The sequence below is a fragment of the Scyliorhinus torazame genome, chromosome 2 (genome assembly GCF_047496885.1).
Source record: "Scyliorhinus torazame isolate Kashiwa2021f chromosome 2, sScyTor2.1, whole genome shotgun sequence".
Lineage (NCBI taxonomy): Eukaryota > Metazoa > Chordata > Chondrichthyes > Carcharhiniformes > Scyliorhinidae > Scyliorhinus > Scyliorhinus torazame.
In genome coordinates, this window is record NC_092708.1 from 121,999,546 (window position 1) to 122,024,082 (window position 24,537).

Sequence of the window (24,537 nt, forward strand, 5' to 3'; positions counted from 1 at the left end):
ATTCAACAAAATGAGGAAGAAAGACTTAAAAATTTGTGTACCGAACACAAATGTGAACCCCACAAATTACATTGGTTTAACCCTACCCTGCAAATAAATGATAGCAAAAATTCACTCATACAGATGTAGTGCTGGACATACAGCTCCAATCTGAGATACTGGTTCACTTCAGAACTACATTTTCTGAAGAGTTGAAAGCACTCTCCTCCCAGAAGAGCTTCAAATCTGCCGTCCAGGACTTAAATGGAATAAATAAAAAATATTTTTAGAGATAGACTTTTCCTACTTCTTCATAGGCAGTCCCTTGGGACCGAGGATGACTTTCTTCCATTCCAGGCTTTTGGATCCTGAGGTGGCTAAAATGTTCAATGCTGGATCTGCCACTCTCCCCCAGGTGGGCAGGTAATGTTTCATGAGGCAGGGGAAAAAATAATTGGGGATTTTTTTCAGGGAGGCTTTGACATCGCTGAAACATTTCTTTTGCCCTCCTGGTAACTGCTTGCCCAGCCAAAGTTTGGAGTAAACAGCTTGTTTTGGGACTCTTCTGTCAGGCATGCGGATGATGCGACCCGCCCAATGTATTTGTTTAACTATGCACACCTCGATACTTGGAATGTTGGCCTGTGAAAGAACATTGATATGGTAATGCCTTTCCTGCCATTGAATTTGCAGAATTTTGTGGACGCATCACTGGTGATATTTCTCAAGGATTTAAGGGGCGTCATTCTCCGACCCCCCGCCGGGTTGGAGAATGGCCGTTGGCCGCCGTGAATCCCACCCCCGCCCCCGCCGAAGTCTCCGCTCCCGGAGATTGGGCGGAGGCAGGAATCCGGCCGCGCCGGTTGGCGGGACCCCCCGCTGGATTCTCCGGCCTGGATGGGCCGAAGTCCCGCCCAGGAATTGCCTGTCCCGCCGGCGTAAATCAAACCTGGTATTTACCGGCGAGACCAGGCGGCGTGGGCGGGCTCCGGGGTCCTGGGGGGGGGCGCGGGGCGATCTGACCCCGGGGGGTGCCCCCACGGTGGCCTGGCCCGCGATCGGGGCCCACCGATCCGCGGGCGGGCCTGTGCCGTGGGGGCACTCTTTCCCTTCCGCCTCCGCCACGGTCTCCACCATGGCGGAGGCGGAAGTGACTCTCCCCACTGCGCATGCGCGGGAAACTGACAGCGGCCGCTGACGCTCCCGCGCATGCGCTGGGAAACTGACAGCGGCCGCTGACGCTCCCACGCATGCGCCGCATTTCCGCGCCAGCTGGCGGGGCAACAAACGCCATTTCCGCCAGCTGGCGGGGCGGAAATCCCTCCGGCGTTGGCCTAGCCCCTCAATGTTGGGGCTAGGCCGCCAAAGATGCGGAGACTTCCGCACCTTTTTGCCGGCGCGATGCCCGTCTGATTTGCGCCGGCTTTGGCGCCCGTCGGCGGGCATCCCGCCGTTGGGGGAGAATTTCGCCCAAGGTGTCTGCTATATGTTGTCCATTCCCTGATGCATATAAGAGGGCCTGTAGCTCTACAGCCCTGCAGACCAGGAACTTGATGCTGGGTTTGAAGTGTTTGTCATCAAACACTCTCTTCCTCAAAAGGCCGAAGACTGCGGTGGCACGCTGGAGGCGGTGTTGAGTTTAATTGTTGAATCCTGCCTTCACTGAGAGGAGGCTTCTAACGCAGGGGAAATGATCAATGTTTTCCAATGGTTCACTGTGGATCTTGATAGTCAAGGGGTAGTGTTGCACAGCAGGAATAGGCTGGTAGAGGACTTTTCTGCTTGTTGGAACTCATAAACCTGTCTTCCTCTACTAGCCCTTAGGGATTGACAACAGTACAAGTGATAACAAGTGAACCAAATGGCCATATTTATTCAAGCATGGACCTTGAAATTTCTTCAATGGGGCCTAAACAGTAGATATCTGGAGAAGGCGTGGAAAAGGACAGTTAAGTAATTGAAAATCTATTAAATGCGTTACAGAAAGGTATTAACTTATATGGCTCAGGGCCACAAATGGTATAACAATAGAGCACAGAGAGACATTGTTGCTGCGGACCTGGTCAGTCCTCATGGATGGCTCTTCAGAGGACTGACCGCTGAGATGGACTCCGGTTCAGAGGGAAACTAAGTAACAGGTATTGTCATGAATATGTAGTATTGCTTAGTGGTTTAATAAAAGTGTACTGCATTTAATAGATCAATATCCACGTTTTTGTGCACTATTGATACCCAGAGTAGAGGCTAGAACCTTTCGACCAGACAGGGGTCTTACAAGTGGGATAGAACAGATCTAGTGCCTCAAAACTGAATATGAGGGGGTATAGGCCAGCAGGGTCATGGCCTAGACCCAACCATCTTCGGTTTCTTCATTAATTACTTCCTTCCATCATAAGGTCAGCAGTAGTGATTGTGCAATAGTCAGTACACTTGTTGCTCCTGAGATACTGACGTTGTCTGTGCCAGCATGCAGCAAGACCTGGACAACATTTATACTTGAGCTGATAAGTGGCAAGTAACATGCATGCCTCACAGGTGCCAGACAATGATCCTCTTTCACAAAAGAGAATTTAACCATCTCCTCATGACATTCAATGACATTACCATTGCTGAATCGTTCACTGTCAACATCCTGAGGGTTGCCATTGAATGAATTATATAAATACTGTGGTTACAGGAGCAGGTCAGAGGCTAGAAATCTTGCAATAAGTAATTTACCTTCTGACTTCCTAAAGTTTGCCCACTACCTACAAGTAATAAATCAGGAGTTTGATGGCTTACTCTCCACTTGCCTGGATGAGTTCAGTTCCAACAACTCTGAAAGCATGGCACCATCCAGGACAAAACAACTCTCTTGATTGGCTCCTTATGCATCACCTTTAAACAACCACTGCCTCTACCACCACTGCACAGTGGCAATAGAATATAGCATCTATAGGATGCTTTGCAGCAATTCACCAAGGCTCCTTTGAAAGTACCTTTCAAACAAGCAACCTATATTACCTAGAAGGACAAGGGCAGCAGATGCATGGGATCACCAGCACAGGTTCATATTCACACCCCATTCTGACTTGGAACTATAATGCCATTCCTTCACTGTTGCTGAGTGAAAATCCTGCAATTTTTTTCCTAACAGCACAATGGACGTACTACACTGCAGTGGTTCATGAAGACGACTCACGACCGCTGTCTTGAGGGAAATTAGGGATGGGCAATAAGTACTGGCTTAGCCAGCGACATTCACAACCCATGAACAAATAAAAAGATGCTGCCTCACCTGCATTTTCTGTATTTATTTCATAGTCATTGTACAATGTACAGCTAGATTGATGCAAGGGAATTACCTTCAGCTGCTCCAGATCGGGTCTTTCAAGGTTCACCACTTCTGCAAGTAGCTGGTCTTCTAAGCCATCACGGGTGACTGTAAAGTTAATCAGAGTTGTCTGCGCCTGTATTTCAGGTTTGTAGTGAGGATTAGCCAGTTTGGTGTGTAGAATTAGACGGAAGTTGGGATGGAACATACATTCTTTATCTCCAATTCTAATGTACCTTTGAAAATATGAATCAGCTGTTAAATTACTTTATTTTTATCTCAGCACTTTTCAAGTTCATATTTAATTAATAAGCATTAAGATTCAAATCTATCACCACCTTCCTTTCTTAATGGTGTGTCTGCCAAGTAATGGATCTAGTGCAGGATCAATGGTCTCTTCTATGTTTTCTATCAAAACCGGGTCGCCCACAATAAGTGCTTGTTCTATAATATCCACAAACCTAAAAAAAAACAGAATCCAAGATTGTAAATGGAAGAGCTGTAAGATCTGTAATAGTTTTAATGATATAAATCATATTTCAAGTATTAATCAAAAAGTGGATTCATCATCCTCTTTGCATATTACTCTTTATTCTTTATATTAAGTTACCATAGGTAGGCTACATGCTAACAGGAGGTATGAAGGCGGAGGGAAAGGTTGAAGAAATCCGACAATGCCAGAAAGATCCACTTCCATCCAACTCTCCTTTTAGTATTCCTCTTCCTTAAAATGTCGAGTGCATTTAGTTAATTTAAATTGAAGTGGATCCTTCAAGAGCAGGGAGTATTGTTGAGGTTGTATAAGGCTCTTGTCAGACCCCATTTGGAATGTTGTGAGCAGTTTTGGGCCCCGTATCTGAGGAAGGATGCGCTAGCGTTGAAGAGGGTCCAGAGGAGGTTCACAAGAATGATGCCCGGAATGAAGAACTTGTCATATGAGGAGCAGTTGAGGACTCTGGGTCTGTATTTGATGGGGTTTGGAATGATAAGGGGGGATCTCATTGTAACTTACAGAATACTGAGAAGCCTAGATAGAGCAAATGTGGAGAGGATGTTTCCACTAGTAGGAGAAGCTAGAACCTGAGGGCACAGCCTGACTGAAGGAATATCCTGTTTTGAAAGAGTATCAATGTGTCAAATTCAATGTTTATTTCAATAGTTTTTTTTTAAATTTAGAGTACCCAATTTTTTTTTTTCTAATTAAGGGGCAATTTAGCGCGACCAATCCACCTAACCTGCACATCTTTGGGTTGTGGGGGTGAAACCCACGCAGACACGGGGAGAATGTGCAAACTCCACACGGACAGTGACCCAGAGCCGGGATTCGAACCCGGGTCCTCAGCGCCGCAGACCCAGTGCTAACCACTGCGCCACATGCCGCCATTTCAATCGTATTTAAAGTGTCCATTATTAAATCATCTCTAATGTAGCCTCTTCTCTGCCAAGTGGACATGAGTCTTGAAAGGTTAATGATGTGACAGAAATTGAAGATGAGCAGTGAAATAGAAGGATTATTGACTCTGGAATGCTTTGTGTTGGGGGTGGAATGATTGTGTGGTGGGTTCAGAATTGATGAGTCTCATGGCTGTCCAGCCTTATTTTAGCTGGATTATGCCAGTGTAGATCTTCCTGTCCCTTCTTGAAAGCTAGGTGTACATCTGCAGGCACCGTGTCTACATCAGGCTTCTCCTGCTTCTCCCTCCTCCGAAGATGCAGCTCCAGTCTTTTTTGTTGCACCGTAACATTATCATTCAGGACATCCTTGTTGGTGTATAATGAAGGGTGCCCCAGATCTATCCAGAATTCAGCAGTCAAATGGCTTGCTCAATAACCACTCTTGTACTCATTATAGGACATGGATTAATCTGCATCTTGCTTTTTTGGAGCCTCTTGGTCATCTGACTCTTGATTGCATGTTTACATCATCAATAACAGCTCATTAACATAACTATTAATCTATTACTTTACATCACCCCCCCCCCCCCCCCAAGTACAATCTCCAAACTTTCACATGTTTTTGTTAAATTAGTTATATTTCAGTCCCAATATTTATAAACCTTCTGTACTGTTTACAGTTTCTATCCAACTCCTACACCCTCACAATGACTGGACTGTAAAGGCAGTGAAACCCCTTCCATAAAAACTGATTCAAGACAGAAAGCTTCAGGACATGGATGGACACACCCCCTTGAAAAAGAAGAGAATAGCTGGCATTCTCTCTGTAATCTTCTGTGTTGCACACTGAGGAAAGGACTGGAAAATGAAGCGCCTTCAACTTCAATGACGAATTTCACAACTGTGTCATTCGCCAATCGTGTGACATTGAAAGGATTTTTCAATACCTGAAACTTGAATAAATTTGATAGTCAAGAAGAAGTTCAAAGAACATCTTGAAGATATTGCAGAATATGAAGAAAAGGTGACTTCCCTACTACTCTTTGGATAGAGTTTATACTTTCTACAGCACTGATATAATGTCCACACTTGCTTCAGCGTGAGGCTGCTCCATTGTAGGTAATGGGAGCATGGTGTCACCATGAGAAAGTAGAGTTGTGCCATTCAACAGTGGAATAAACCTCTAGACTGGGATCTAGATGAAGTTCCTGCATAGTACTCTTCAACTGTAGAAGCTCTGTAGTTTGTGTCTCTGTTTCTTCACTGAAGAATCCGCAAGATTCAAATGTGAACTGTAGCTTATATTCATACAAATGAATAAGCTCTGAACTTCCTCTATCGGGTTGATCCAACCTTGAATCAAACCTCTTTTTTTCCCTTCGAAAGTTGCTGTTGTCAGCCAGAAAATGTAGGTGAATTCAGCTTTTTATTACTGCGGTAAACACCACTAGTAACATTGCATGTATTACGGTACTGCCCCTGTATTACAGGTACAACAGTAAATCCCCGCCTGCTGGCTCCTCCCAGTAGGCGGCGTATAAAAGTGTCTGCTCTCCTGCGCTGCTTCCATTCTGGTTCCAGCTGCAGGAGGCACAACATCTTGTGCAATAAAGCCTCGATTGTTTCACCATTCTCGTCTCGTGGTAATTGACGGTACATCAATTCCCTTCTTCAACATTAGGATGAAACTCCTTCAAATAGACAACTGAGATTTCAGCAGCATTTACAGTGGATTAAAGCGTGTCGCAAGATCAAGCACCTTTTCCTCCAACAGGTCACATGCTTCTGCAATGGCTTCATTCTCATGAACTGTCTTTACAGAGCTAACCAAGGTCCAGAAGCTCCTCTGGTGATGGTCACAGTCTTTTTCAATGCCTTCTATTTCCACGCCTTCTAGCTCATCTGCGAAAAGTGAGATATGTACCATCTCCTGTGGAGCACTGGATGGAGTTTCCACAATAAAGAGTAACTCACAGCGTAATGAATGAACTTCATGTGCTGCTGCTAATTCAAAGTCTGTCAGTCCTCAAACCAACTTTGGAAATTGATCTTTGAGAATTGCTTTGCTGTCCTCTCATGCTTCACTGAGCTTGTGTATAAGACCAAGTCTTAAGAATGCTGCCCTGCAGATTAGAGAAATTTGCCGGTTCTGTAAGATATACAATTTCATTAATTTCTTTATCTTCAGACTTCCGGTGAAGGCCATGGAGTGAGCGGTTGTACATTTGGTGGCTCCAGCTCAAGGCGGATTTTTTTCAGTCTTTTCCCCAGCCAAAGGGCGAATCATTTGAGTTCAAGAGGTGCAGGAGTGCCTGGGGAAGGTTTTACTCCTCTGGTGTGGCTGATGGATGGATCCACAGACTAGTATGGGGCAAGAAGGAAATAATAATAATAATCTTTAGGAGTGTCACAAGTAGGCTTACATTAACATTGCAATGAAGTTACTGCAAAAATCCCCTAGTCGCCACACTACGGCACCTGTTCGGGTACACTGAGGGAGAATTCAGAATGTCCAATTCACCTAACAAGCATGTCTTTTGGAACTTGTGGGCGAAAACTGAAGCATCCGGAGGAAACCCACGCAGACACGAGGAGAATGTGCAGACTCCGCACAGACAGTGACTCAAGCCAGGAATCAAACCTGGTGAAGAAACAATGCTAACCACTGTATACTGTGCCACCATGAAAGAGCTGCTGGACCAGGAGAGTCTTTGTGGTGCACTACAGGATAAAATGGCAGAGGGCGAGGGGTTTGCACTGCCTGCTCAGTGGTCATTGGAGCAGTTAATAGAGTTCCTCAATTAAAGGTTTCGCCAACAGACGAAAGAGGCCCTGGCAGGCCTGCCCAAGGTGGTGGAGTCTATTAAGTCGGGATCGAGGGAGTTGGGCTGAGGCTGGAGTCCCAGGGGGCAATCCAGAAAGTGGAGGAGGCAGTGGGGGAGCATGAGGAACAGTTGGCCTCAGTGGTGGCTCAGATGGGGGTGATGCGGGAGACCCAAAAGAGGATGAAGGAGAAGGTGGAGTATCTGGAGAATCGCTCCAGGCGACAAAACCTCAGGATTGTTGGGATGCCCAAAGACATTGAAGGTGCGGAGGTCGACGTGTACGTGGCTAAGATGCTGGAGTAACTGATGGGGGAAGGGGACCATTGACCGGCCCTGGAACTCAACTGAGCGCACAGGACGGTGATGAGATGGCCACAGGTGGGTGAGCCGCCGAGGGCAATGGTGATGCGGTTGCACCGCTTCCTGCACAAGAAGATTCTTTGATGGGCGTGGCAGACCAGGAAATGCACCTGGGAAGGGAACGAGCTGCGAGTGTATCTAGACCTGGGAGCAGAACAGGTGAAGAGGAGGGCAGGGTTCAACCTGCTCAAGGCAGCCCTCTTTAAAAAGGTGAAGTTTGAGGTATTGTATCCAGCCCGCCTGTGGGTGACTTTTCAGAAGTGAGAGTAGTATTTTGGCACGCCAGAGGAGGTGACTGAGCTTATGAGAGGTAATGGAATGGGAGGATATTGAGGGCACTGAACTTTGGAGGAGTTATGTTTTCTTTAAAGTTTTTGATGGTGGATTTTTTGGAGGGCAGGTTTTTTATGGCGGAACAGCGAGGGTGAGTGTACCTTTTGTTACGCTTTCGGGGTGAATGGGTATGTGGGGAGGTGAGCTGGTGGAGGTAGGGAGGTTGGAGGCCTTGGGCGGGGGCCACCATGCTAGCTGGGCGGGCTAGTTAATGAGAGTGAAATGGGGGGTTGTGAGGATGCATGCGCCGGGGAGGATGTGATTCGTGTTTTGTTTGAGGATGGGGGAAGGAGGGGAGGGTTGCTGACAAGGGTGTGGTTGGTGTGGCACAGTTGGAAAAGTATCAATGACAGTGGACATCCAAGGGTAGACCTGGAGGGTCGCGAGACATGGGACACGGGCTGGCCCAGAAGGGCTATGGCTGATTGCCAGGGAAGGGGGCGTGGGGAGCCCACCCGACCAGGCTGCTCAAGTGGAACGTGAGGGGACTGAGTGGGCTGGACAAATGATCACGTGTGTTCGTGCACTTGAGGAGTCTGAAGGCGGGCGTGGCCTTTTCCAGGAGATGCATTTGAAGAAAGGGGACCAGACGAGGTTGAGAAAGGGATGAATGGGGCAGGTGTTTCATTCGGGATCCGATATGAAGGTGAGGGGGGTGGCGGTGTTGGTGAATAAGCGGGTGGTATTCGAGGACTCGTACCGGTTGATTATGGGGTAGGATTTTAAAACGGTTTTAGAACCGAGCTTGGACCGGTGGAGTCCTAAGTAGGCGAAAGGGGTCAGCAGTGGCGAAGGAGCTGAAGGGGTTCATGGAGCACATGGGATGAGGGGGGCGGGGGCGGATCCGTGGAGATTTGGGAGATCGGGGGGCGAAGGAATTTCCATACTTCCCCCACGTGCACCAGGTGTACTCTTGGATTAATTTTTTCATGTTAGACAAGGCGTTGCTGGTGGGGGTGGTCGACTTGGGAGTACTCGGCGATTGCGCCGCATTGAGTGGGTTTGCACGTGGCCCGGGGAGCGGTAGTGCCCGCAGCGGAGACTTGATGTGGGATTGTTGGCGGATGAGGAGGTGTATGAGCGGGTGAGGGCTGGCATTCGGGGGTACGTGGAGCTAAATGACACGGGGGAGATCACGGCCTCCACGCTATGGAAGGCACTCAAGGCGTCGGTCGGGGGAGTTTATCTCAATTTAGGCGCACAGGGACAAGGTAGACAAAGTTTTGAGGGTAGACAGAAGGTATTTGGAGCGGGGCTGTTGAAGGAAAGACGGAAGCTCCAGATGGAGTTTGGGCTAGTATCTACGGGGAAGGCAGTTACGGCGGGCCAGAGGGGTCGTATATGAGTATGGGGAGAAGGCGAGCAGGATGTTGGCCCACCAGTTGAGGGAGCAAGAGGCGGCAAGGGAGACTGGCAGAGTGAGGAATGATAAGTGTAAGGTCATAATGGACCCAGAAGGGGTGAACAGTCTGTTTGAGGCATTCTACAGAAGGCTAAGTCTGAGCCCCCATCTGGGGGGTAGGTGGGGCAGTTTTTGGACGGGCTGGACTTTCCCATGGTAGAGGAGAAGCTAGTTCAGGGACTGGGGGGCCCAATTGGGTTGAGGGAGGTGATGGACAGTATGGGGGTGATACAGGCAGGTAAGGCACCTGGGCTGAATGGGTTCCTGGTAGAGTTTTCTAAAAAGTTTGGGCCGGCCATGGGCGCCACTGGTGAGGGCGTATAATGAAGCAAGGGACAGGGAGGAACTCTCTCCTCCATTGTCGCAGACATCCATCTCCCTGATACAAAGAACAAAGAAAAGTACAGCACAGCAACAGGCCCTTTGGCCGTCCAAGCCTGCGCCGACCATGCTGCCCGTCTAAACTAAAATCTTCTACACTTCCGGGGTCCGTATCCCTCTATTCCCATCCTATTCATGTTCTTGTCAAGATGCCCCTTAAATGTCACGATTGTCCCTCATCCACCACCTCCTCCTGCAGCGAGTTCCAGGCACCCACTACCCTCTGTGTAAAATACTTGCCTCGTACATCTCCTCTAAACCTTGGCCCTCGCACCTTAAACCAATGCCTCCTAGTAATTAACCCCTCTACCCTGGGAAAACGTCTATGACTATCCACTCTCTCTATGCCCCTCATAATTTTGTAGACCTCTATCAGGTCGCCCCTCAGCCGCCTTCGTTCCAGTGATATTAAAAAAGGATAAGGATCTGGAGCAGTGCGGGTCGTACCGCCCGATATCCCTACTGAATGTAGATCCCAAGCTGTTGGCAAAGGTGTTGGCCTCACGAATTGAGGACTGCGTCCCGGGGTGATAGGCGAGGATCAAACAAGTTTTGTGAAGGTGAGGCAGTTGACGGCGAACGTGAGAGGCTACTTAATGTAATCATGATGTCTCCGGAGGAGCAGGAGGTGGAGCTAGTGGTGGCAATGGATGCGAAGAAGGCGTTAGATCAGATGGAGTGGGAGTATCTGCTGGAAATGTTGGGGCGATTCAGGTTCGGACAGGGGTTTGTGAAGTGGGTCCGGTTGCTGTACAAGGCACCGGTCGCAAGTGTGCGGCCGAACTGAGTGAGAAGGGGTATTTTGGGCTGTATCAGGGGACAAGGCAGGGGTGCCCGCTTTTCGCCTTGGCAAAGCCGCTGGCAATAGCGCTTAGGGCATCGAGGGGCTGGAGAGGGATTGAGTGGGGGAGGGGCATTGAACACAGGGTCTCATTAAGTGCAGACGACCTGTTGTTATATACTTCAGACCTGTTGGCAGTATCGGGGACATAATGGGAATTTTAGAGGCATTTAGCCAGTTTTTGGGGTACAAGTTGAATATGGAAAAGAGCGCGGTATACCCGATTGAGATTAGAGGGCTGGAGAGGAGGTTAGGGGAGCTGCCGTTCAAAATTGTGGGGCCGAGCTTTAAGAAAATTGGGATCCAGGTGACTCGGGGTTGGGTGCAGCTGCACAAGCTGAACCTGGCTCGGCAGGTGGAGCAGATGAAAGTGGATTTCAAGAGGTGGGATGCACTGCCGCTATCATTGGCAGGGTGGGTGCAGACAGTAAAAACAACGGTGCTGCCAAGGTTTTTGTTTGCGTTTCAGAACCTCCCAATTTTTGTACCAAAGTCGTTTTTCAAGAAGGTTATTGCGCTGATCTCTGGGTTTGTGTGGGCGGTGAAGACCCCACGGGTTGCCGAACATGATGGATTACTACTGGGCGGCGAATATCACTATGGCTAGGATATGGGTCGTGGGGGAGGGGTCAGTGCGGGGTCTGATGGAGGCGGCATCGTGTAGTGGTACAGGTTTGAGGGCTTTTTTGTCAGCATCTCTGCCGTTCTCGCTGGCCAGGTACTCCGTGAGGCCAGTGGTGGTATAGGCCCCAAGGGTGTGGGGCAGCGTTTGGGACTGGAGGGTGCCTCGGGGTGGGTGCCGATCTGCGACAACCATAGGTTTGTACCTGGGAGAGTTGCATGTTGATGCATGATCAATTGCACAAAGACTTGAGTTGGGTACAACTGAGGCTTTATTGCTCTAAGATGTGTGGCCTCCCACAGCAGCTGGTGAAATGGCTGCAGCATGGAGGACACACATATTTATACTCCGCCTACTGGGCAGACCCAGCAGGCACGGACTACCAATGTACCTGTAGTACAGGTCCTACCATACATCACCTAACAGAGGTGCAACAGTGGTTTACCACATTCACCCCCTGTTAAAACTGAGTCCGGCGGGGGTGGTGGAGGACTAGATACAACAATGGTTTTATTTTTACATTTACATTTACAATTTTTGGGGGAAAAATGTCTTTTGAAGTCCAGTGGACCAGTTAGAGGTTTAACCGGTCCGGGGCATTGATGTGCCGCTGGGAGCGACGTAGTGGTGGCGGCGATGCCGATGCTGGTCTGATGTCCGGAGCCTCCGGGAGCGTGCCAAAATCCTCTTCATCCTTGAGTGTGGGCAGGGGAAGGACGGATGGTCCCAGGGGGGTTGCTGCTGGGAGCGCCGGGGGAGGAGAGGGTGGTGCCGGGCCGGGGGTGTGTGTATGTGTATGTGTGTGTGACCTGCTGGTGCCAGGTCGCTGAGGGAGACAGGATCCTGGCGGCCGTTGGGGTACGCCACATAGGCATACTGGGGGGTTTGCATGGAGCAATTGCACCCTTTCCACCAATGTGTCCGCCTTGTGGAGTCGGACATGCCGACGGAGCAGGACAAGTCCTGGAGCTGCGAGCCAAGTCGGGAGCGACACCCCGGATGTGGACTTCCTGGGGAAGGCAAAAAGACGTTCATGGGGTGTGTTGTTAGTGACGGTGCACAATAGTGACCGAATGGAGTGTAGTGCATCAGGGAGGACCTCCTGCCAGCGGGAGGCCGGGAGGTTCCTGGACCGTAGGGCCAGTTGGACGGCCCTCCATACCGTCCCATTCTCCCTCTCTACCTGTCCGTTTCCCCGAGGGTTGTAGCTTGTCGTTCTGCTGGAGGCGATACCCCCGCTGAGCAGGAACTGACAAAGCTCATCACTCATGAATGAGGATCCCCTGTCACTGTGGATGTAGGCGGAGAAACCAAACAGTGGAAGATTGTGTTGAGGGCTTTGATGACGGTGGCAGACGTCAGGTCGGGCCATGGGGTGGTGAAGGGGAATCTGGAATACTCATCGGCCACACTGAGAAAATACGTGTTAAAGTCGGTGGAGGGAAGGGGCCCTTTGAAATCCACACTGAGGCGCTCAAAGAACAAAGAACAAAGAACAAAGACATGTACAGCACAGGAACAGGCCCTTCGGCCCTCCAAGCCCGTGCCGACCATGCTGCCCGACTAAACTACAATCTTCTACACTTCCTGGGTCCGTATCCCTCTATTCCCATCCTATTCATGTATTTGTCAAGATGCCCCTTAAATGTCACTATCGTCCCTGCTTCCACCACCTCCTCCGGTAGCGAGTTCCAGGCACCCACTACCCTCTGTGTAAAAAACTTGCCTCGTACATCTACTCTAAACCTTGCCCCTCTCACCTTAAACCTATGCCCCCTAGTAATTGACCCCTCTACCCCGGGGAAAAGCCTCTGACTATCCACTCTGTCTATGCCCTTCATAATTTTGTAGACTTCTATCAGGTCGCCCCTCAACCTCCTTCGTTCCAATGAGAACAAACCGAGTTTATTCATCCGCTCCTCATAGCTAATGCTCTTCATACCAGGCAACATTCTCGTAAATCTCTTCTGCACCCTCTCTAAAGCCTCCACATCCTGCTGGTAGTGTGGCGACCAGAATTGAACACTATACTCCAAGTGTGGCCTAACTAAGGTTCTATACAGCTGCAACATGACTTGCCAATTCTTATACTCAATGCCTCGGCCAATGAAGGCAAGCATGCCATATGCCTTCTTGACTACCTTCTCCACCTGTGTTGCCCCTTTCAGTGACCTGTGGACCTGTACTCCTAGATCTCTCTGACTTTCAATACTCTTGAGGGTTCTACCATTCACTGTATATTCCCTACCTGCATTAGACCTTCCAAAATGCATTACCTCACATTTGTCCGGATTAAACTCCATCTGCCATCTCTCCGCCCAAGTCTCCAAACAATCTAAATCCTGCTGTGTCAACTGACAGTCCTCATCGCTATCCGCAATTCCACCAACCTTTGTGTCGTCTGCATACTTACTAATCAGACCAGTTACATTTTCCTCCAAATCATTTATATATACTACAAACAGCAAAGGTCCCAGCACTGATCCCTGTGGAACACCACTGGTCACAGCCCTCCAATTAGAAAAGCATCCTTCCATTGCTACTCTCTGCCTTCTATGACCTAGCCAGTTCTGTATCCACCTTGCCAGCTCACCCCTGATCCCGTGTGACTTCACCTTTTGTCCTAGTCTACCATGAGGGACCTTGTCTAAGGCCTTACTGAAGTCCATATAGACAACATCCACTGCCCTACCTGCATTAATCATCTTTGTGACCTCCTCGAAAAACTCTATCAAGTTAGTGAGACACGACCTCCCCTTCACAAAACCATGCTGCCTCTCACTAATACGTCCATTTGCTTCCAAATGGGAGTAGATCCTGTCTCGACGAATTCTCTCCAGTAATTTCCCTACCACTGAAGTAAGGCTCACCGGCCTGTAGTTCCCTGGATTATCCTTGCTACCCTTCTTAAACAGAGGAACAACATTGGCTATTCTCCAGTCCTCCGGGACATCACCTGAAGACAGTGAGGATCCAAAGATTTCTGTCAAGGCCTCAGGAATTTCCTCTCCAGCCTCCTTCAGTATTCTGGGGTAGATCCCATCAGGCCCTGGGAACTTATCTACCGTAATATATTTTAAGACGCCCAACACCTCGTCTTTTTGGATCTCAATGTGACCCAGGCTATCGACACACCCTTCTCCAGACTCAACATCTACCAATTCCTTCTCTTTGGTGAATACTGATGCAAAGTATTCATTTAGTACCTCGCCCATTTCCTCTGGCTCCACACATAGATTCCCTTGCCTATCCTTCAGTGGGCCAACCCTTTCCCTGGCTACCCTCTTGCTTTTTATGTACGTGTAAAAAGCCTTGGGATTTTCCTTAACCCTATTTGCCAATGACTTTTTGTGACCCCTTCTAGCCCTCCTGACTCCTTGCTTAAGTTCCTTCCTACTTTCCTGATATTCCACACCGGCTTCGTCTGTTCCCAGCCTTTTAGCCCTGACAAATGCCTCCTTTTTCTTTTTGACGAGGCCTACAATATCTCTCGTTATCCAAGGTTCCCGAAAATTGCCGTATTTATCCTTCTTCCTCACAGGAACATGCCGGTCCTGAATTCCTTTCGACTGACACTTGAAAGCCTCCCACATGTCAGATGTTGATTTGCCCTCAAACATCCGCCCCCAATCTAGGTTCTTCAGTTCCCGCCTAATATTGTCATAATTAGCCTTCCCCCAATTTGGCACATTCACCCTAGGACCACTCTTATCCTTATCCACCAGCACTTGAAAACTTGCTGAATTGTGGTCACTGTTCCCGAAATGCTCCCCTACTGAAACTTCTACCACCTGGCCGGGCTCATTCCCCAATAGCAGGTCCAGAACCGCCCCTTCCCTAGTTGGACTGTGTACATATTGTTTTAAGAAGCCCTCCTGGATGCTCCTTACAAACTCTGCCCCGTCTAAGCCCCTGGCACTAAGTGAGTCCCAGTCAATATTGGGGAAGTTGAAGTCTCCCATCTCCACAACCCTGTTGTTTTTACTCTTTTCCAAAATCTGTCTACCTATCTGCTCCTCTATCTCCTGCTGGCTGTTGGGAGGCCTGTAGTAAACCCCCAACATTGTGACTGCACCCTTCTTATTCCTGATCTCTACCCATATAGCCTCACTGCCCTCTGAGGTGTCCTCCCGTAGTACAGCTGTGATATTCTCCCTAACCAGTAGCGCAACTCTACCACCCCTTTTACATCCCCCTCTATCCCGCCTGAAACATCTAAATCCTGGAATGTTTAGCTGCCAATCCTGCCCTTCCCTCAACCAGGTCTCTGTAATGGCAACAACATCATAGTTCCAAGTACTAATCCAAGCTCTAAGTTCATCTGCCTTACCCGTAATACTCCTTGCATTAAAACATATGCACTTCCGGCCACCAGACCCGCTGTGTTCAGCAACTTCTCCCTGTCTGCTCTGCCTCAGAGCGATACTGTCCCTATTCCCTAGTTCTCCCTCAATGCTCTCACCTTCTGACCTATTGCTCCCGTGCCCACCCCCCCCCCCCCCCCGCCATACTAGTTTAAACCCTCCCGTGTGGCACTAGCAAACCTCGCAGCCAGGATATTTATGCCTCTCCAGTTTAGATGCAACCCATCCTTCTTATATAGGTCACACCTGCCCCGGAAGAGCTCCCAGTGGTCCAGATAACGGAAACCCTCCCTCCTACACCAGGTGTTTAGCCACATGTTTAGCTGCTCTATCTTCCTATTTCTAGCTTCACTGGCACGTGGCACAGGGAGTAATCCCGAGATTACAACCTTAGAGGTCCTGTCTTTTAACTTTCTGCCTAGCTCCCTGAACTCCTGCTGCAGGACCTCATGCCCCTTCCTGCCTATGTCGTTAGTACCAATATGTACAATGACCTCTGCCTGTTTGCCCTCCCCCTTCAGGATGCCCTCTACCCGTTCGGAGACATCTTGGACCCTGGCACCAGGGAGGCAACATACCATCCTGGAGTCTCTTTCACGTCCACAGAAGCGCCTATCTGTACCCCTGACTATAGAGTCCCCTATTACTATTGCTCTTCTGCGCTTTGACCCTCCCTTCTGAACATCAGAGCCAGCCGTGGTGCCACTGCTCTGGCTGCTGCTGTTTTCCCCTGATAGGCTATCCCCCCCGACAGTATCCAAAGGGGTATACCTGTTCGAGAGGGGGACAACCACAGGGGATTCCTGCACTGACTGCCTGCCCTTTCTGGTGGTCACCCATTTCTCTGCCTGCACTCTGGGTGTGACCACATTTATATAATGGTGGAGGAGCAGTCTTTGTCAGCGAGAGAACCTGAGAACATCTCAGACACTCAGAAGGTAAGAAGGTAAGTCAGTGATTTTTACTTTTATACCTTTTTTCAAATTGTGTGTGTCGGGGGGAAACTGAAGTGACATCACAGAAAAGCTGTGACCTGAGTGGCTGGTTGGGATTCTAACCTAAATTTAAAAAAAATTTGAGTATTTGGGAACTAATTAAACATAATAACTTAATTATAATTTAGAGGATATCTAAGCCAGAGATCGGAGAGTATTATAGTTAGCTATCGCATTTCTATTAGAAATCTAGTGCTAGGAAACAGATAGTTGACAGTAACTTTGCAATTTAAAAAAAAAGTATTTATAAAAAAAAAAGACAAATTTTAATTTTAATTAATTGACGCAATGTCAGTTAGAGGGGTGCTGTGCTCTGACTGTGAGATGTGGCAGGTCCGGGAGGCTTCCAGCGTCCCGGATGGCTTCATCTGCAGAAAGTGCACCCAACTGCAGCTCCTCACAGACCGCATGGTTCGGTTGGAGCAGCAATTGGATGCACTTAGGAGCATGCAGGTGGCGGAAAGCGTCATAGATCGCAGTTATGTAAATGTGGTCACACCCAAGGTGCAGGCAGAGAAATGGGTGACCACCAGAAAGGGCAGGCAGTCAGTGCAGGAATCCCCTGTGGTTGTCCCCCTCTCGAACAGATATACCCCTTTGGATACTGTCGGGGGGGATAGCCTATCAGGGGAAAATAGCAGCAGCCAGAACAGTGGCACCACGGCTGGCTCTGATGTTCAGAAGGGAGGGTCAAAGCGCAGAAGAGTAATAGTAATAGGGGACTCTATAGTCAGGGGCACAGATAGGCGCTTCTGTGGACGTGAAAGAGACTCCAGGATGGTATGTTGCCTCCCTGGTGCCAGGGTCCAGGATGTCTCCGAACGGGTAGAGGGAATCCTGAAGGGGGAGGGCAAACAGGCAGAGGTCGTTGTACATATTGGTACTAACGACATAGGCAGGAAGGGGCATGAGGTCCTGCAGCAGGAGTTCAGGGAGCTAGGCAGAAAGTTAAAAGACAGGACCTCGAGGGTTGTGATCTCGGGATTACTCCCTGTGCCACGTGCCAGTGAGGCTAGAAATAGGAAGATAGAGCAGACAAACACGTGGCTAAACAGCTGGTGTAGGAGGGAGGGTTTCCGTTATCTGGACCACTGGGAGCTCTTCCGGGGCAGGTGTGACCTGTATAAGATGGACGGGTTGCATCTAAACCGGAGAGGCATAAATATCCTGGCCGCGAGGTTTGCTAGTGTCACACGGGAGGGTTTAAACTAGTATGGCAGGGGGGTGGGCGCTGGAGCAATAGGTCAGAAGGTGAGAGCATTGAGGGAGACCTAGGGAATAGGGACAGTGTGGCTCTGAGGCAGAGCAGACGGGGAGAAGTTGCTGAACACAGCGGGTCTGGTGGCCTGAAGTGCATATGTTTTAATGCAAGGAGCATTACGGGTAAGGCAGATGAACTTAGAGCTTGGATTACTACTTGGAACTATGACGTTGTTGCCATTACAGAGACCTGGTTGAGGGAAGGGCAGGATTGGCAGCTAAACGTTCCAGGATTTAGATGTTTCAGGCGGGATAGAGGGGGATGTAAAAGGGGAGGCGGAGTTGCGCTACTTGTTCGGGAGAATATCACAGCTATACTGCGAGAGGACACCTCAGAGGGCAGTGAGGCTATATGGGTAGAGATCAGGAATAAGAAGGGTGCAGTCACAATGTTGGGGGTATACTACAGGCCTCCCAACAGCCAGCGGGAGATAGAGGAGCAGATAGGTAGACAGATTTTGGAAAAGAGTAAAAACAACAGGGTTGTGGTGATGGGAGACTTCAACTTCCCCAATATTGACTGGGACTCACTTAGTGCCAGGGGCTTAGACGGGGCGGAGTTTGTAAGGAGCATCCAGGAGGGCTTCTTAAAACAATATGTAAACAGTCCAACTAGGGAAGGGGCGGTACTGGACCTGGTATTGGGGAATGAGCCCGGCCAGGTGGTAGATGTTTCAGTAGGCGAACATTTCGGTAACAGTGACCACAATTCAGTAAGTTTTAATGTACTGGTGGACAAGGATAAGAGTGGTCCGAGGATGAATGTGCTAAATTGGGGGAAGGCTAATTATAACAATATTAGGCGGGAACTGAAGAACATAGATTGGGGGCGGATGTTTGAGGGCAAATCAACATCTGACATGTGGGAGGCTTTCAAGTGTCAGTTGAAAGGAATACAGGACAGGCATGTTCCTGTGAGGAAGAAAGATAAATACGGCAATTTTCGGGAACCTTGGATGACGAGTGATATTGTAGGCCTCGTCAAAAAGAAAAAGGAGGCATTTGTCAGGGCTAAAAGGCTGTGAACAGACGAAGCCTGTGTGCCATATAAGGAAAGTATGAAGGAACTTAAGCAAGGAGTCAGGAGGGCTAGAAGGGGTCATGAAAAGTCATTGGCAAATAGGGTTAAGGAAAATCCCAAGGCTTTTTACACATACATAAAAAGCAAGAGGGTAGCCAGGGAAAGGGTTGGCCCACTGAAGGATAGGCAAGGGAATCTATGTGTGGAGCCAGAGGAAATGGGCGAGGTACTAAATGAATACTTTGCATCAGTATTCACCAAAGAGAAGGAATTGGTAGATGTTGAGTCTGGAGAACGGGGTGTAGATAGCGTGGGTCACATTGTGATCCAAAAAGACGAGGTGTTGGGTGTCTTAAAAAATATTAAGGTAGATAAGTCCCCAGGGCCTGATGGGATCTACCCCAGAATACTGAAGGAGGCTGGAGAGGAAATTGCTGAGGCCTTGACAGAAATCTTTGGATCCTCGCTGTCTTCAGGGGATGTCCCGGAGGACTGGAGAATAGCCAATGTTGTTCCTCTGTTTAAGAAGGGTAGCAAGGATAATCCCGGGAACTACAGGCCGGTGAGCCTTACTTCAGTTGTAGGGAAATTACTGGAGAGAATTCTTCGAGACAGGATCTACTCCCATTTGGAAGCAAATGGACGTATTAGTGAGAGGCAGCACGGTTTTGTGAAGGGGAGGTCGTGTCTCACTAACTTGATAGAGTTTTTCGAGGAGGTCACTAAGATGATTGATGCAGGTAGGGCAGTAGATGTTGTCTACATGGACTTCAGTAAGGCCTTTGACAAGGTCCCTCATGGTAGACTAGTACAAAAGGTGAAGTCACACGGGATCAGGGGTGAACTGGCAAGGTGGATACAGAACTGGCTAGGCCACAGAAGGCAGAGGGTAGCAATGGAGGGATGCTTTTCTAATTGGAGGGCTGTGACCAGTGGTGTTCCACAGGGATCAGTGCTGGGACCTTTGCTCTTTGTAGTATATATAAATGATTTGGAGGAAAATGTAACTGGTCTGATTAGTAAGTTTGCAGACGACACAAAGGTTGGTGGAATTGCGGATAGCGATGAGGACTGTCAGAGGATACAGCAGGATTTAGATTGTCTGGAGACTTGGGCGGAGAGATGGCAGATGGAGTTTAATCCGGACAAATGTGAGGTAATGCATTTTGGAAGGGCTAATGCAGGTAGGGAATATACAGTGAATGGTAGAACCCTCAAGAGTATTGAAAGTCAAAGAGATCTAGGAGTACAGGTCCACAGGTCATTGAAAGAGGCAACACAGGTGGAGAAGGTAGTCAAGAAGGCATACGGCATGCTTGCCTTCATTGGCCGGGGCATTGAGTATAAGAATTGGCAAGTCATGTTGCAGCTGTATAGAACCTTAGTTAGGCCACACTTGGAGTATAGTGTTCAATTCTGGTCGCCACATTACCAGAAGGATGTGGAGGCTTTAGAGAGGGTGCAGAAGAGATTTACCAGAATGTTGCCTGGTATGGAGGGCATAAGCTATGAGGAGCGATTGAATAAACTCGGTTTGTTCTCACTGGAACGAAGGAGGTTGAGGGGCGACCTGATAGAGGTATACAAAATTATGAGGGGCATAGACAGAGTGGATAGTCAGAGGCTTTTCCCCAGGGTAGAGGGGTCAATTACTAGGGGGCATAGGTTTAAGGTGAGAGGGGCAAGGTTTAGAGTAGATGTACGAGGCAAGTTTTTTACGCAGAGGGTAGTGGGTGCCTGGAACTCACTACCGGAGGAGGTAGTGGAAGCAGGGACGATAGGGACATTTAAGGGGCATCTTGACAAATATATGAATAGGATGGGAATAGAAGGATACGGGCCCAGGAAGTGTAGAAGATTGTAGTTTAGTCGGGCAGTATGGTCGGCACGGGCTTGGAGGGCCGAAGGGCCTGTTCCTGTGCTGTACATTTCTTTGTTCTTTGTTCTTTATAACTGCGATCTATGACGCTTTCCGCCACCTGCGGGGCGGGAGGCCTTCACCAGGCGCGCATGGTCCGGCCGGTTGAAGTGCGGCTTGCACTCCGCACAGACCTGGCAGTGCCTGGTGATTGTCCATACGATGGCAGATTGCGGGCCTTTATGAAATGGTACAACCGTGTGACTCCCGGGTGACAAAGACTGTGGTGCAGGGTCCGGAGTCGGCCTACCTGTGCGCTGGCACATGTACCTCGGGATAGGGCATCTGGGGGCTCGTTGTGCTTGCCGGGGCAATACAAAATCTCGTAATTGTAGGTGGACAGCTCGATCCTCCACCTCAAGATCTTATCATTCTTGATCTTGCCCCGCTGTGTGTTGTTGAACATGAAGGCTACAGACCGTTGGTCAGTGAGGAGAGTGAATCTCCTGCCGGCCAGGTAATGCCTCCAATGCCGCACAGCTTCAACGATAGCTTGGGCCTCTTTTTCGACGGATGAGTGCCGAATTTCTGAGGGTTGAAGTGTGCGGGAAAAGAATGCCATGGGTCTGCCTGCCTGATTGAGGGTGGCGGCTAGGGCGACGTCTGATGCGTCGCTCTCTACTTGAAAGGGCAGTGTCTCGTCTACTGCGTGCATGCTGGCCTTGGCGATATCGGCTCTGATACGAGCGAAGGCCTGTTGTGCCTCGGCCGTCAGAGGAAAATGGGTGGACTGTATGAGTGGGCGGGCCTTGTCCGCATAGTTTGGGACACACTGAGCATAGTGCGAAAAGAACCCCAGGCAGCGTATGAGGGCCTTGGGGCAGTGGGGGAGGGGAAGCTCCATGAGGGGGCGCGTGCGGTCAGGATCGGGCCCCAGAACTCTGTTCTGGACCACATAGCCGAGGATGGCTAAGCGGGTCGTGCTAAACACGCACTTCTCCTTGTTGTAGGTGAGGTTTAGGAGAGTGGCGGTGTGGATAAATTTGGCAAGGTTGGTGTCGTGGTCCTGCTGATCATGGCCGCAGATGGTGACGTTGTCTAGGTACGGAAAGGTGGCCCGCAAACCGTACCGGTCGACCATTCGGTCCATCTCCCTTTGGAAGACCGAGACCCCGTTGGTGACGCCAAAGGGAACCCTGAGGAAGTGATAGAGGTGGCCGTCTGTCTCAAAGGCAGTGCATGGACTATCCGATTTGGAATGGGGAGCTGGTGGTTGGCGGATTTGAGGTCTACAGTTGAAAAGACCCGGTACTGTGCAATCTGATTGACCATATCAGATATGCGTGGGAGGGGGTACGCGTCGAGCTGCGTGTACCGATTGATGGTCTGGCTGTAGTCGACGACCATCCTGTGTTTCTCCCCAGTTTTACCACTTTATCAACTACTACCACTTGGGCTCTCCAGGGGCTGTTGCTGGCCTCAATGATGCCTTCCCGAAGCAGCCACTGAACCTCGGACCTGATGAAGATCCTGTCCTAGGTGCTGTACTGGCTGCTCCTAGTGGCGACAGGTTTGCAATCCGAGGTTAGATCTGCGAAGAGGGAAGGCGGATCGATTTTTAGGGTCACGAGGCCGCACACAACGAGGGGTGGTAGGGGCCCGCCGAATTTCAGGGTTAGGCTCTGGAGGTTGCACTGGAAATCCAGGCCTAGCAGTAGGGCAGCGCAGAGGTTAGGGAGGACGTAGAGGCAGAAGCCGCTGAATTCTACGCCCTGGGCCGTGAGTGTGACCCCTGGATCGCCACGGAATGGGATCCGGAGGCCAGGGAGATTCTTTGATTGGCGGGATGTACCACGAGGGAGCAGCGCCTTACCGGTGGATGAAGCTTTCGGTGCTCCCGGAGTCCAGCAGGCAAGAGGTCACATGTCCGTTGACCTTCACGCTGGTCGATGCGGTGGCCAGGTTGTGTGGACGAGACTGGTCGATGGTCACTGAGGCGAGTCGTGGTCGGTCGTCGCTGGTATAGGATGACAGGGAGCCCGGGGGGCCCTGGTCCTGGAACGCTGGCGGTGCCCATGTGCCGTGGGGGAGACAAGATGGCGGCGTCTGAAGATCTCGAGGAGTACAAAATGGCAGCTGAAGATCTAGTGGAGTACAAGTTGGTGGCGCCCATGGGCCGCACGTGGCAGGGGATGGACAAGATGGCGGCACCCATGGGCCGCACGTGTTGCTCGGGGGGGAAGATGGCGGCGCCCACTGGCCGCGCATGGTCTGAGGGAGAGAAGATGGCGGCGCCCACTGGCCGCGCGTGGTCTGAGGGGGGGAAGATGGCGGCGCTCATTGGCCGCGCATGGTCCAGGGAGGTGAAGATGGCGGCGCCCATTGTCCATAAATGAGAGGGGCAGGGCGATAGCGGCGACTGTACGGGCCTGGCACACCGCAGCGAAGTGCCCCTTCTTGCCGCAAGCCTTACAAAGGGCAGCGTTGGCGGGGGTGCTTCTGCTGGCCGCAGAAATAACATCAGGGACCCCTGGGGTTTGCTGTCTGGCACGTGGCGCAGGCATATTGGCTGGGTAAGGCCCCCGCTGGGGCGGCCGTTTGTCAGGTCCAGGATGCGTAGGAGGGGTGGGCCTGAACGTTGCGCAAGGCGACCGTCATGGAGAGCGCTAGTTTCTTTGTCTCCGCTAGATCGAGCTTGGCCCCCTCTAACAGTTGCTGGCGTATGAGGTCCGACCCAATCCCCGTTACAAACGCGTCCCGCATAAGGAGGTATGAATGTTCAGTGGCCGTAACGGCCTGACAGTCACAGTCCCGGACGAGTGGGATTAGGGCCCGCCAGAAGTCTTCTATGGACTCACCAGGGAGTTGAGAGCGAGTGGTGAGTACGTGCCTGGCGAAGAGCGTGTTCGTCTTCTGGGCGTAATTCTCCTTGAGAAGCGACATGGCTTTGGCGTAGTTCGGCGCGTCCTGGATTAGCGGAAAGACGCTGGAGCTCAACCTTGAGTACAGGATCTGTATCTTCTGAGCCTCCGAGATAGGGGTGGACGCCGAGTTGATGTACACCTCGAAGCAAGCTGGCCTGTGTTGAAAGTTCTTTTTGGCGTCGCTTGAATGCGGATCCAGCTGCAGGCGATCTGGTTTGATACGGAGGTCCATCTTTTGAAAATCTTAGAGCAATAAATTGATGCACGGACAATTGCACAAAGACTTGAGTTGGGTACAACTGAGGCTTTATTGCTCTAAGATGTGTGGCCTCCCACAGCAGCTGGCGAAATGGTTGCAGCATGGAGGACACACATATTTATACTCCGACTACTGGGCGGAGCCAGCAGGCAGGGACTAACCAAGGTACCTGTAGTACAGGTCCTACCATACATCACCTAATAGAGGTGCAACAGTGGTTTACCACACATGTGTGGTTTCGAGGGTGACAGTAAGCAGAGATCGAGCAATTTGGTGATCTATTCATAGGGGGTAAATTTGCGAGGCTGGAGGACCTAGAGGAAGACTACGAGCTGCCCAAGAGGAACGGTTTTAGGTACCTGCAGGTCCGGGATTTTGTAAGGAGAGAGGTGCTGTCCTTTCCTG

The 24,537-nt window shown here is 50.1% G+C and overlaps 1 protein-coding gene across 1 annotated transcript in view; it reads right to left on the reverse strand.

The window, feature by feature from the left end:
* The window catches only part of dnah9l (dynein, axonemal, heavy polypeptide 9 like), a 1,249,478-nt gene that overhangs the window by 185,178 nt on the left and 1,039,763 nt on the right, over nt 1–24,537 (reverse strand). Inside the window, exons 63-64 of the mRNA XM_072476205.1 lie at nt 3,631–3,753; nt 3,324–3,528 (exon numbers count right to left, since the gene is read on the reverse strand). Coding sequence (XP_072332306.1) covers nt 3,324–3,528; nt 3,631–3,753 — 328 coding nt within the window. The remainder of the gene's footprint in view (nt 1–3,323; nt 3,529–3,630; nt 3,754–24,537) is intronic.